Source organism: Anabrus simplex, chromosome 1 (assembly GCF_040414725.1).
Source record: "Anabrus simplex isolate iqAnaSimp1 chromosome 1, ASM4041472v1, whole genome shotgun sequence".
Taxonomy (NCBI): Eukaryota; Metazoa; Arthropoda; class Insecta; order Orthoptera; family Tettigoniidae; genus Anabrus; species Anabrus simplex.
This window is the reverse complement of record NC_090265.1, coordinates 1,726,431,882-1,726,445,552: the sequence shown is the minus strand read 5'-3', so window position 1 is coordinate 1,726,445,552 and position 13,671 is coordinate 1,726,431,882. Positions and strand designations below refer to the sequence as shown.

At 39.8% G+C, this 13,671-nt stretch overlaps 1 protein-coding gene across 2 annotated transcripts in view; it reads left to right on the top strand.

The window, feature by feature from the left end:
- The window catches only part of LOC136882361 (zinc finger protein 266), a 123,904-nt gene extending 116,144 nt beyond the window's left edge, over positions 1 to 7,760 (top strand). Inside the window, exon 7 of one of the 2 annotated variants that reach the window (XM_068229582.1) lies at positions 7,468 to 7,760. In XM_068229582.1, the coding sequence (XP_068085683.1) occupies positions 7,468 to 7,541 (74 nt within the window). In that variant the 3' untranslated portion in view covers positions 7,542 to 7,760. The remainder of the gene's footprint in view (positions 1 to 7,467) is intronic. The other variant, XM_067155000.2, reaches the window with a different exon arrangement.
- Positions 7,761 to 13,671: the final 5,911 nt, after the last annotated feature.

Below are 13,671 nucleotides of genomic sequence, written 5' to 3'. Positions count from 1 at the left end.
TGATGGAGAAGCATGGAATCATTCCTCTTGCTCCAAGCAGATTATGTTCCATGACAGCTCATGTAAGAATGTTGGTTCCAATCACTTGTAATAAATTGTGCATTTCTCTGTGAATGCTAACGTTAGGGTTCTTGGAGGCAAACAAACCAGTTTTTGTTTAGTCTTCATAGGAGTAAACGTTGCTCTCAAAATGCCTAAGAAAACTAAACCATTATGGGGAGGCTATTATACAGCCCTTTCAGATGCAAAATACAGCTATCCTATTACTGAAATGTGCAAGAAGTGTTTTGTAGTGTCAAAGAAAGGAATTAGCTTGGTGCTGAATAACAAGGAAGGTTTGCCTGGAAATAACTTCAGAAGGAAAAAATGCAGGCAAGTCCAGGAACTGCTGCTAGTCATATCTCAGATGTGATAGGGAATGCTAAGGCCATAGTAGAATGGAAGAAACAGTGTAAATGACATAAGACCAGAAGGTAAATAATGGAAATGTTATATCATATTAAATGTAAAGGAGATAAGTATTTATTGTGAATGCCAGAGACCTACCAGGTCACCCCATGAAGTATATTTACATTTATAGCTAATATAATGGATCATCTTCCATACCTGCTTTGGCTACTACCACTGTCACTGCCTGATATTTCATGCAATATGATGTCACTTCTGCATAATAAAACATCCTGAACATTGTGGCCAATAGTCTGATGAGAAACAGGATCCCTGCTTAACAGGGCCACATGCCATTCAGGAGGCTCCCTGTTAAGCACATCTGAATTGTTAGACACTGGTTCTTTTGTCACTATCCAGGATGTGCGAATACTAGTAAACAAAAGAAGCATGGTTCCAGAGTTGTGCAGTTGGCAACAGTTTGTCAGAATTAATGAAGCCAATGTGTGCACTGCAAGTAGAGCATCAAGTAACATAGCCTGTGGGAGTCTGACACAGAATTTAATAAGTCCCTTTTACCTGACATAACCAACCCACACACAAAGGGATACAGAAAGTTCATTAGGTATATCCCCAAGAAATGTCCATGAGAATACAGGCCAGGATTTGAGGATGGCAAAATATGAGAAGGCTGAGTTCATACAATACTGCCCCATCACATTTCAGAACATCGCACAAAAACCAGGAAAGTTTGTAAAAATTACCTGACAGGATAAAAATGGACATGTACTGCTAGATAAAATGAGGACTGTCTTACCCAACCGACAGCAAAGAAACCAGCACAATTTATAGTGATGCAAAGGGTAGAAATATCTTCATAAATGGTACAGAATGGAAGGAAAGGCCTCCAATGGATTGATGGTAATTTCGAATAACTGTCACAGGAAATTGACCATCTGTCACATTGGTAAAAGAAAAACCGTATCAATTAACTGTATTATCAAGATGAAGTTCTGACACCAATTTATCACAATGAGATTGCGGTTCTCTACTGACAAGAGACAAACAAGAGCCAGAGCCACTGCGCATGTAGACAAGGCATCAAGAGACACTTCTGGTTTGACTCTTGCATTCATGAAAGAATGAAGCAGGAAAAAGGAAGACATATTATCTATTTAATTACATTTACGTGATATTTCCTGATGCTTCTCCCATGAATTTTTATGCTCTAAGCATCTGAAAAAGGTACTGAGAGATAGTCAGTCACCTTCACACTATAAAAGACCTAGGAAAGACTGTAATGTACATGAAAATACTATGCAACAGACATTTCAGTGAAAATTGCTGTGCTGAGATATAACTCGTACGAAGGAACACAGCAGAGACATTAGCTTTTTGTACAGTTAATGATGTCAGAGAAATAACTTATTTAGTTGTCGAACCTTCTTCTTGTACTGACGTTCTTTTGATCAGTGCATACTCGACTTTGGCCCTGCAGAACTATTTTTCGTTTGCTAGTGGCCTTACCTCGCACCGACACAAATATACGTCTTATGGCGACGATGGGACAGGGAAGGGCTAGGAGTTGGAAGGAAGGGGCCGTGGCCTTAACTAAGGTACAGCCCCAGCATTTGCCTGGTGTGAAAATGGGAAACCATGGAAAACCTTTTTCAGGGCTGCCAACAGTGGGATTCGAACCTATCTCCCGAAATTTGGATTCTGGCCGCACTTAAGCGACTGCAGCTATCGAGCTCGGTAGAGCTATTTTAAGTCTAATTTTGCTCAGAATGTAATCATCTTCTCAATGGTGGAGTAGTCTGATATTTTCACTTCATTAGTTTGATTTAAAGTTAGGCGATATGGAAATTAAACAAATTTTATTTCAAAGAAATGTCCGTGCCTAATGCCTTCACTAACTGCAAGTGTTTTAAAATAGTTTTGCTGGGTATTACATAGCCTTCCAAAAGACACTTGCTTCTTCAATGTTAGACTGACAGCTCTGAAGTTATAATGGCATGACCTAGAGGTTGGTGTCACCAAAATGGGTACTTATTTGGCAGCCATTTCATTTTGATGAGTGCTGTAAAAAAGCTTTATTGGAGACAAATTTTAGTTTAAGAGTTCTTTGTAACAATATAATTACTATAGTGCTATCATTGATAGATGTGGAAATATCACCACTGGAAAATGGCGTCACATATAGTGATGGACATTTCTGTGCCAGTTCAGGCCCAGCGCCAGACAAAAAGAAAAAACTTTTTTCATATTAAAGAAAGGCCAATTTCCTACCAGGAATCGGAAACAAAATCACATACAAATGTACAGCAGCATGTGGCTGTACAACGTGGACTAGTTTGGTACGATAGTACTCCTGGGTACAAGTGTCCACAGCAGGGGAGCTATTCCATTGGTGCAATATTGTGTTATTTTCCTCTTCTAATGATGTAATTATAACGATTAGCAATTTGCATTTCACGGCTGTGAGAATCCTGTACGTGGTGTATGCATCCTGAAAGAGGGTTAATACAAGGCATCCACAGATTCCATTATGTGCTGTAAGAGGCGCATCTAACGTGAAGTTCCCCGAGGAACTCAACTTGGGGAGAGTGGTCTGCCGACCACGAGGCTCCTAGGTGAGCCTGGCAATGCTTCCACTTGTGCCAGTCTTCTCAATTCCAACTTTTCCATCAAATTTTACGTGGTCACCTCGGGCTTTATTCCGATCCCAGCGGCATTGTGATTGTGAGGACAAGGAAGAATTTTTCTCTCATGTTATTCATGATCCTTGTCAAGCAGCTCAGATGAGTTGAGTCCTGGTTCAGTCTGCTAGTTCTGAAGGAGCTCAAATCATACCAGTCTCTTGTTGGTAGGTTTCCTGGCATGTATTCAAAATCCTGCAGGAAAAATTTCAGCACATTGACGTCACCAAAAACTATGGACGTTGTTAAGGGAAAGTAAAACAAATATTACTCATGTCTATAACGAAATATATTGTGCAGGACAATTTGAGCAAATAAAGATTGATACATTTACATGAGTAATTCGATGTACAATATGTCTAAAATAAGGATATATTTCTGTACAAACTGAATGGAGCCTACCAAGGTAAGCAAAGTGAAGTCAATGTATTTCAGTGACTACCAATCGTGTTTAAAAGTTTGTACCCTCAATTTCTTAAAATATACATGGAGGTATACGTATAAAGATTGTTTTCTTAATAATAATCAATTTATTGGACTTCTACACCAAGATTAGAATACAACATCTGTTTACTACTTACTGGCAATCCCCCAAATCAACAAAGGTTCCATCTAAATTTTCTCCCCTACTCTTGAGTTCATCTCTAGCATCCTGTAAAAATAATAAGAGAACATATATTAGTTGTATACGAGCACAGAATTTCTTCTTTAATACATTTCTTTAGATGTTTTTCAAGCAGGCAAACTATTGGCAACCATAAGGCTGTTGCTGAGAATGTCAGTGTTTCTATTAAGTCGAGATAACCTATTTTCTATGAAGTATGTGCAGATGATCGAGGGTATGCTGCTTGACAACAATGACACTACAGGCATAGCAAACCTGTTTTTGTATGTATCATCCCTTTTGTCTCGCAAATTTGAAATTTCTTCAATCAATTATATTAATAATTCCTTGCTAATATCAGTACTACTCATTCTCACAAGTGTTGCAACAACAATACAACAATAAAAATAAATGAACTCTCAACGAACACATCTTTATGATGCAAAAATGCACAATAGATTATCACGTAGGTTGGGAGAGGTTCAGAGAACACGGAGCTTAGGGTTCAAGTCATGTCGTTTGAATCACACAACTACACCCATTCACCAAGTTGGGCGACTGTCAAAGTCGTGTTGTTTGGTCGGAGTGCTCTCCCACTGTTGTACCATTCATCAAATGCCGTCACGTGTGAAAGTAGTAAAGAAAGCAATGGCTACTCCATCCACAACCATGGCTCCGGAGTTGTGCATTTGGCAACAGTTTGTCAGAATTAACGAAGCCAATGTGAGCCCTGCAAGTCGAGCATCAAGTAACATAGCCTGTGGGAGTCTTACACAAATTTTATTAAGTCCCTTGTTTCTGAAATAACCAAGCCACACAAAGAGGAACTCAAAGTTAGATATATCCCTAAGAACTGTTCCATTGGTTTGAGACATGAGTCATACGGACATCGTATGACAGAAGTTGCTGTGTATGCAAGAGCCGTTACTGAGATAGGTTTTCGAAGACAAAGAAGATGAAGGGCTGGATCTCAGAAGGTAGCGACCCTGGTATTTGCCTGGTGTGAAGAACGGGAAACCGTGGAAAATTATCCACTGAGTAACTTATGGTGGGGTTCAAACGCAACATCTCCTGAGATCATGTTTACAGCAGTGTGGACCACACAGCAAATTCAGTTCACTTGGTTGAAAAAGGACTGTGTTTTAAAAGGACGCAACGTGGCGGGGAGCATATGTTTCAACTATTGTAGACCTGCCCGGAAAGAGGATGTAAGCAACAAAAGGTAATTTTTCAGTAGACAGGAAAATTATTTTTTGGGTTTATCACATTGCATATACTACCTGAAACTATTTCATATGCAAGTGTACGAATGAGTTCATCTATCAAAGCAATATTTTATTGTTATAACTTAAGATTTACAAAAATGTACGACTTGGCAGTGATATAATGGAAAATAATCTGCATGTATGTCTTATATTTGTCTGTAACAGACGACAAATCCTGTACATGCCCTCGGAAAAAAAATGAGAGTAAACAATATTAGTGTAATAAAAAATGACAACAATAACAAAAAAGGTCAATAATATATTTCAAAATAGATGTGATTTTGTATATGGGCTTTATTTAAATGATGATCTATTTCACCTGATGATGAATCAACACAAGCACTGTCCATCATCCTGACTAATGTTTCATCCTCACACCACGGAGGGCAAGGTCTGTTGGCTGTAAACTAGCATGAAGTACCAATGTAAGACATACGATGACACCACAGCATAAAGGCATGATTATACAAGCTACTTCCAATGAAAACTTGTTTTCTTTATTTGCTGTTTATATCCTTATTTTGGGAGATCTTCAAATAAAGAATAAATATTCCCATTGCACTCCCTGAGATGAATATTTTCAAATGGGGTGTTCACTGTTGCAGGCACGTGGAAGCAATGGAGAATGAGCATTTGAAAAGAGAGGGCATTATGGAAGTAGTGGTTGAAGATAATAATAATAATATAAATGCTATTGGCTTTACTTGCCACTAACTACTTTTACGGTTTTCTGAGATGCCGATGTGTCAGAATGTAGTCCTGCAGGAGTTCTTTTTCATGCCAGTAAATCTTCTGACACGAGACGGACATATTTAACCATCTTCAAATACCACCGGAATGTGCCAAGTTCGAACCTGCCAAGTTGCGGTCACAAGGCAAACACCTCAACCATCTGAGCTACTTAGTAGCCCAGCTGCGGTTGAGGATCTGTTAGTCAATGTAAATAAAGACTCCGATTTTGAAAACATATAATTGATCTCAGACAGAACTTGCAGAGATGCTAGCATATCAAGTTCTGGTACATATATTATTCTTTACAATTCCTATAAGGTGATCATTGCCAGAAGGAAATGCTCATAATAAGAGTGTAAGCCTTCTTTCCACACAGCGATATCCTAGTTTAAAATGTGATTCCATCGCTAGATAGAAGTATAAAATCCCTGCATCGAGATTATTATTTGTCCTATAGTTTGCATTATTGCCTGAAACACAGATACAGTGATTAGGTTGGATGACAGAGGGGGTGAGGGGACAGTCGCCCCCCACCTACTTTGTGGAGAAAAAATTACATTTTATTCCATTTTAACCACCTGACACTTTTTAAAAAGTTCTGGCGGACCAACTAACAGAAAGTAACATTTATTTTTTGTACAATTTGCTTTACATTGTACCGACACAGACAGGTCTTATAGCGACAATGGGACAGGAAAGGGCTAGTAGTGGAAAGGAAGTGGCCATGGACTTAATTAAGGTACAGTCGTAGCAATGTCTTTGTATGAAAATGGCAAACCATGGAAAACCATCCTCAGGGCTGCCAACAGTGGGGTTTGGACCTACTATCTCCTGAAATGCACGTTCACAGCTGCGTGCTCCAAACTGCATGGAACAGTTATTTTTGAAAATAGTATGAAATTAGGAATTATTTTTAAAATGTACAAAAGCTGTTGTTTTTTCAGCTAATTCATTCCTTTAATATCATAATTACTAATAAAATACTTAGCATAAATACGCACAAAATGTCATTCATTGCGGCTGAGTGGTACAGCGCCAGAACAAGTAGTGGAGACCTGCACAGCAGTGTGTAGCATGTGCTGCCATGAAGGGTAGCAGGGGTATATTTTTGCCAAGATCATGGACACTGAGGTGCGATTCACCCACATGCCTTGTGCATCGCAATCAGTCAATGTGTCTGTACAGTTCTATTTAATGTCTGTTAATTTGTTAGTGTGTAGACGAATAATTTTTTTAATTGTATATTCACGCTCTATTTCCACATAATTGTAATATACGTGTTATTATTGTTCCTTTGGTGAAGATTTTATTGTATAATACTATTATTACCACACTTAAGTCGGTAGATCATCAGCCTTTATGTCTCTACAGAAATTTGCTCAGAGAGCATCTAAACTTGTAGCTATTTCTTTTTCTAATCTTGATGTCTACTTCCCTCCCAACTGTATCCCTCAGACCTGGGTACTTTTTGCTTTCAGTACATTTTTCTCCAAACCCAGCTTGAAATTCCCAATTATTACTACTGCTGAAAATCGACACTGACTTAATTTTGCCTCCTTTTTTCACACCACATTAATCTCAAGAGCTCCAAATAACACGTGATGTGTTCTGCATGTAGCCCAGTGATGGGCCACATGTTCATTTGCACAAAGCGACATGAGAAACCTGGTCCCTTACTGACGCATGAGTGAAGTGTTACTGCCTATGTCCATGATGGAGATATGTAGAGAAATGTTATCAAGAAAGGTGGAAAAGATGACAGTGATTATTATTGTTTCAGGAAAAAGTACAATTGGACAACCATCCTCTATCAACAGCAATCAGAGAGAAAAAGGAAGAGGCCCTAAACTTTGAAGACTGCAGGTATTGCTGAAAGAACGGGAAGGTCATGAGAACGGAGGACTGTTTAGGTGTCGTAAACCTAATACCATCAGGTTCAGTTAAGAGTAAGTGTTGACAAAGGAAGGACAGAGAGGAAAGATGAAAGCGAAGAGCCCAAAACAAGTAAGAAGAGAAAATACCAGATTCGGCTAGAGGAATATGGTCACGAGCCCATGTTCCCAAGTTGGAGCCCTTGGTCCCCTTTCAGCCACTTCTAATAACAGGCAGGGGTTACCGTGGATGTTATTCTAATGCCCCACCCGCTGGGGATATCAAGATCCTGAGACAATGATTGGAGGAGTACAGCTCCAACAGCCAGACGTATCTGGAAATGTACGAAATTATCTCATATTCTTCTATATATATGGTTGAAATCGTAAACTGTATGACAAATGTTTCTATTTTGAAAACGACTGCATAACTGATACCAAGATGGCCGCAGAATTAGAAGAACGGCTTGAGAGTGCTCTTCAAACATCAATGAAAGTCACGGCCGTGAACGGTTATCTTAAACGAGGCATCAAGGAAGACATACACAAAGCGGTGAGTCTCATTGCATCAATGAAAGATATGCTAAACGACAGTACAAAGATAAATACGATATCACTGGTCGAAGCGAGGGAATGCCAAACAAACACAATTCCTAAGGAAAAGAACAGCCATTTTGTGGGACAAGTGGCACCATCTGTCGGCGTGACGCATAAAATCACAAACATCAACCAACAGCTAGCGACACCTGGTAGAGTGGAGATATAAACAGGGAGCAACAAACGAATGCATCTCACAAGGAAGAAGACAGTTCCTGCAGGAGATAAGTGGCATCACCTGTTGGCAAAACGTACAAACCCACAAGAAGCAACCAGCGACTGGCGACAACTACCGGAAAGAAGAGGAATAGAGACGGAATGCCGCCGCTAAGCAACAATCGGACCAACCCAGTGAACAAGACTCAACTGATGCTGTCTACAGAAGAAATGCAGGAAACTAAACGACTGAACCAACATGTACCTGACACTCGGGAACTGGACTGGCAAGGATTCACCCTTAGAAGCAACAGCGTAGCGATAGAGAGCGGCCAAAATCACAATACGCTGCTCACCAAAGAAATTGAGGATAGAATAACAGAAATAATAAGCCTACGGCTCAAGCAATAATAGGGGAGCTATCAAAGAAAACTAGAAGCACAATAAAAGAAGAAATAAAATGCGAAATGAGCGCCACATGCAGATAATCTGGCCAGTCATTAAGCAAACAAGGAAGAATCAGGGGAGAATCACCAAGCAGAGAAAAACCAGAACAGGTAGAAGTGAGGAAAAAAGAGAGTGGAGAAGAAGGTAGCAAATCACTGCATGGAGAGCATTAGATGGAATCAGCCACCATTAACCTCCGTACTTCTCGGAAATGGCAAGGAGACTAAGAAACAGAGATCAGGAAATAACGGGAGCAAAGCCAATTGACACCGGCGTGCTGAAACAGGGCGAACGAAAAATGTGGCTCTACGTGGGTAAACTGCACCCGAGTACAAGACTGAAAGATGTAAAAATGTTTCTAAAGGGAAATGAAATCTCGAAGACAGAAACCCCCGACTTCTGGCCAGGAGGGGTAACGGTCAGGAGATATATTTTTTGCCGCCAAGAGACATCAGGAGCACAACTTACAAAACATCAGTAATAACAAAAACTACATAAGACTGATGATATGGAACGTAGAAGACCTGAAATCCATAATCACCATGAACACCCCTGCTCAACTTCCAAGAGAATGACGTATTAGTCTTCACAGAAACAGTCATCACAGTAGACATCAACATCAACACCTTCTATGGAGTCCACTCACCAGCCAAGGAGGGAGACAGAGGACGACCCTCAGGAGGACTAAGCTGCATCATAAAACAGCATCTATAACCTCTCGGCCCTCAGCCTAATCAATCGGACGGTTAACACTCTAACAGCCGTCACAGGAAAAATTACAAAATAGGCACATACTTCACACCCAATAGCGAACCCGAGACCATTATTGACGATCTAGGTAAGGCACTAGAGAACACAGAAGATGATAAACCGACAATTCTGGTAGGGGACCTAAATTGCCCCATAGACAAATGGGACTCAGAAATCCAAATGATCAGTCTCATGGACTACTGGCAAAGACTGCTAAATCGGGAGGAGAAATACACATATATAGCACCGAATGGAAGGAGCACAATTGACCTAGTTTTCACGAACAGTCGAGGTCACGCTCAAGTAGAAGAAGTAGAAGAAGTCGCGATCGGGAAACACCTTCCAGTCTAACTAAGCACAGGAACACAGAAGCACGCAGGCAAACCCCTCAAGCCACAAGTATCAAGGTACATAGATGAAGAAAGATGGCAAGTGACCAAATTAGAACTACCAACAATAATCCACATGATGAGGCAGGGAAACTTAGACAAGGTCACTGCATCTCTAAACGATATAATCACCCACATCACCGCCAAGGTAACCTGACCCCACGCACCGCAAAGCCATGGTTTGATGAAGAATGTTACGTTATGAGACAAAGGACGTTTCGAATCCTCCACGCTGCTAGGGAACATAGAAATGAAGTGCTGGTGGAGTACGCTGAAGAAAGTCGGAAGTGCAGACACCTACTGAAAGAAAAGAAGATGACATATGATCTCTTAGAAGAACAGAAATTAATTGGTGAGACCGAGAAGAAGCCTTTCAAAATCCTAAGATAGTCAAAGAAGACAAATTCAAGCCTCCATGTAAACATGGAACAATGGGAAGTATTCTTCGGTAACCTCCTCGGAGGGAGGAACAAAATGTTAAACAACTTCCTGCCGCAAACAGCAAACACAGAAGTCGCGGCCCATTTACACCTGAAAAAGTCACTCACCTTGTAAGGAGTGGGAAGAATAACAAGGCGGCTGGCAGAGATTGGATCTACATGGAACACCTGAAGGGTATAATCCCACAGCAGTGGAGGAAGACACTTATAACCGTACTCTACAAAGGCAAAGGCAGGAAAAATGATCCAAACTCCTACAGGGGAATTGCCGTGGAAAGCGTAATGTTCAAACTCTTCTCCAGACTCCTCCTAGGATGCGTAGAACAAAGACTACGTGCCAACATCGCAGTGATTCAATATGGTTTCACTCCAGGCAAATCAACACTCCGTGCTATTCAAGACGTCATCCAAGAAATAACAACGACCACCACCCCACTGTACGCTATCTTCATAGACTACTCCAAAGCATTCGACAGCATCAACAGGAAGATACTCATCCATAAACTAGAGAATGTACTAGGTAAATCAAGCTATGAAATTGATACAATCAAGTCAATTCTAAATCTAACTATGTGGCAATATACGATGGCATATCGATGTTCAAGGATATCACCCAAACAAGAGGAGTCCTACAAGGAGACCAAATGAGGCCGATTATCTTCAACATAGCGACGGCGGACATCAACTAGGTCAGAGTCTCAAGAGATGTTAAGCTGTTCATGTACGCAGATGACATGGCCATCTTCTCCAGGAGCTTGGACAACCTAGAAACTACCATGGAGAACATCAGGAAAAGGGCACAAGAAAACTCAATTGAAAAACAGCTCATAGATGAAAGCTGTGAAATTCAAGAGAGGAGGCAGAATATCAAATAGGCACCATCTCACATGCGGCGGATCAACATTAAAATTCGTACCCAATTTTATATATCTGGGGTAATTCTACAAACAACTGGAACCACACTTTCCCTGCATATACAAGAAAGAGCAACAGCAGCTACAAAAGCCATTTACAACATCCCTGAGGTTGCAAAGCTTATCCCTGCCAACTGCGATAACACTGCTTACTCAAACTTATGCCAATTGCCACATACGGCATGCAGCTAATATGGACTTATCTGACCATGAAATATCTTAAGAAACTAGAGAATATTAAAATCAGATTCCTAAAGAGAGCTCTGTCAATCTCGAAGTTCACAAGAGATAGCTACGCCTACATAATAGCGCAGGAATCTTTCTTCATAGAAGATATTAGAATATGCTTCGATCTTCCAGAAATGCAAGCTTATAAAACCGTCATTGAGGACAGACAGAACAAGGCAAGGGAAGTACTGTACCGTACCCAAGGGTAAATACCCTCTAGGACGATGTCTCCATTCCTGTATGAACATCCGACTAACTCAGGGTTGGGCAGAGAGTGGGTTGGTTGTCGATTGGGTCAGGATAAAAGTGGAAGTTCTACTCTAAAATATAAGTAAATGACAGGAAAATGGAGGTATAACACGAATGAGGAAAATCATATGGGGTAAGATGAATTTATTTATAAATATCCCCAAATCATTCTACTTGAAAATTAATAAAATCAAATAATAAAATAGCATTATAAAATTTCAAAAATAAAAAAAGACCTAAACATTTACAACTTTAATTATTTCAAGAAACAAAATTGAAATAAAGTATCAAGCACAACATTGAATACTTGTATACTTTCAAATTTATCTTCTTCTAATTTGTACATAGTTCATGGGATATATGATAATACGTGTACGCATACACTGCTATGAAGTTATTTCGCATGGAGTCACACTCTTAACTCATCACAACGATACGGTTATGAAGATAATTTAAATCGAGGTTCGCCAAAAAATCCTAACATTAAAGAAAATTACAATAAAAGAAAAGTTACGATGAAAAAGAAAAATTAAGACGCTATGGGACGTGATATGAACTATGTAAAATACTAGTGGCATTTCCTACGCTATATTTACAACAAATCAAATAAGCGACACTAAATACATCTATTTACATCGGAAGAGAAAAAGTTTTACGTACTACGCAGATTCTACGTGAATCGCGGTTCACCACAAAGGATCTAGTCAGAACTAGATTGACCATCAATAAAATTCAGCACTCGGGCTGTTCCGGGTAAGCTGCGAGCTGAAAGAAAATGTTGAACTTAACACCGTACTAAAGTATGGATTCTGTCTCTCCAAGATTGTCACAAGGAAATGCCATCTCATTCGCGCCGTCTAATACAAGCACGGCCAATATATCAGCTTGCAATGAGATAACGTCTTTCGTCGCCTAAACGGAAAGTCACGTATAATCATTCCTTCCTAGCATGCTTTTACCATTTAACGCACATCAGACTCATTAGTCTGGAATTTATTCCGTCAATTCTGATAACAATATACTCTCAGAAGACAATTGGCAGTAACATATCCACTGCACATTATTCTCTCACATATCTGGCATACAATCGGCCTGCATAAACACTTTATCATTCCGCATGCAATCTTATTTGTCATATCTCTTATGAATCACATTGGCCTTCTACATTACGAGATCCGGTTCGTTTCCTGTGCAAATCATTGGGCAAAAACAGATTCCAACTTAAATTCGAAAGATCCTATTCTTTCAACGTTATTATGCAGCTCCTTCGGACAGCTTCTGAAATACCATGCGTCATGCAATTGGCTGTACCTGTCTCCCTGAATAACCAAAATAAAATGACGTAGTAAGTATATACTGTAACTTTAATCTTGGATGAACTTGTCAATCTAATCCTCCTAGCATTTTTATATAAGGAAAACTCGGAATATTCTAAGTAAACATGCATAGCTGAACAACAAACTAATCCTAACAAATCCCTCATTATCCCAACTATCTATTCATAAATCTGAATGAAAATGAAAAGTACAAGCATTATTCTCTTATCCGTATATACAACAATATCAAAATGAATCAAACACATGCCGTCAGGCTTACTTTACATGAAATAGAAACCCTATCTAAACTGCCCTAGTACTTTAGCATAATTCATATAACATTCCATAATTAACACAAGCATCTTATCTTAAATTTATGGCGACTCACGGGATACATTGTAGCAGCTCACATCCCTGCTGTGTATAGGGATCTACTCCATGTCGATCGCAGCTTCAATGCGTGGAAATGCACTTCCTTCTTCCATAAGCGAAGCCATCTTCTTGCTGAAAAGTTATTTACACTGGAACACAGAAAGCTTGGGATGAATATCTCTTCACCGCTCAATGCTACACGTGCCGAACAACCCTTGGTGACGAAATGATCCAAACACACTGACACATTAATAA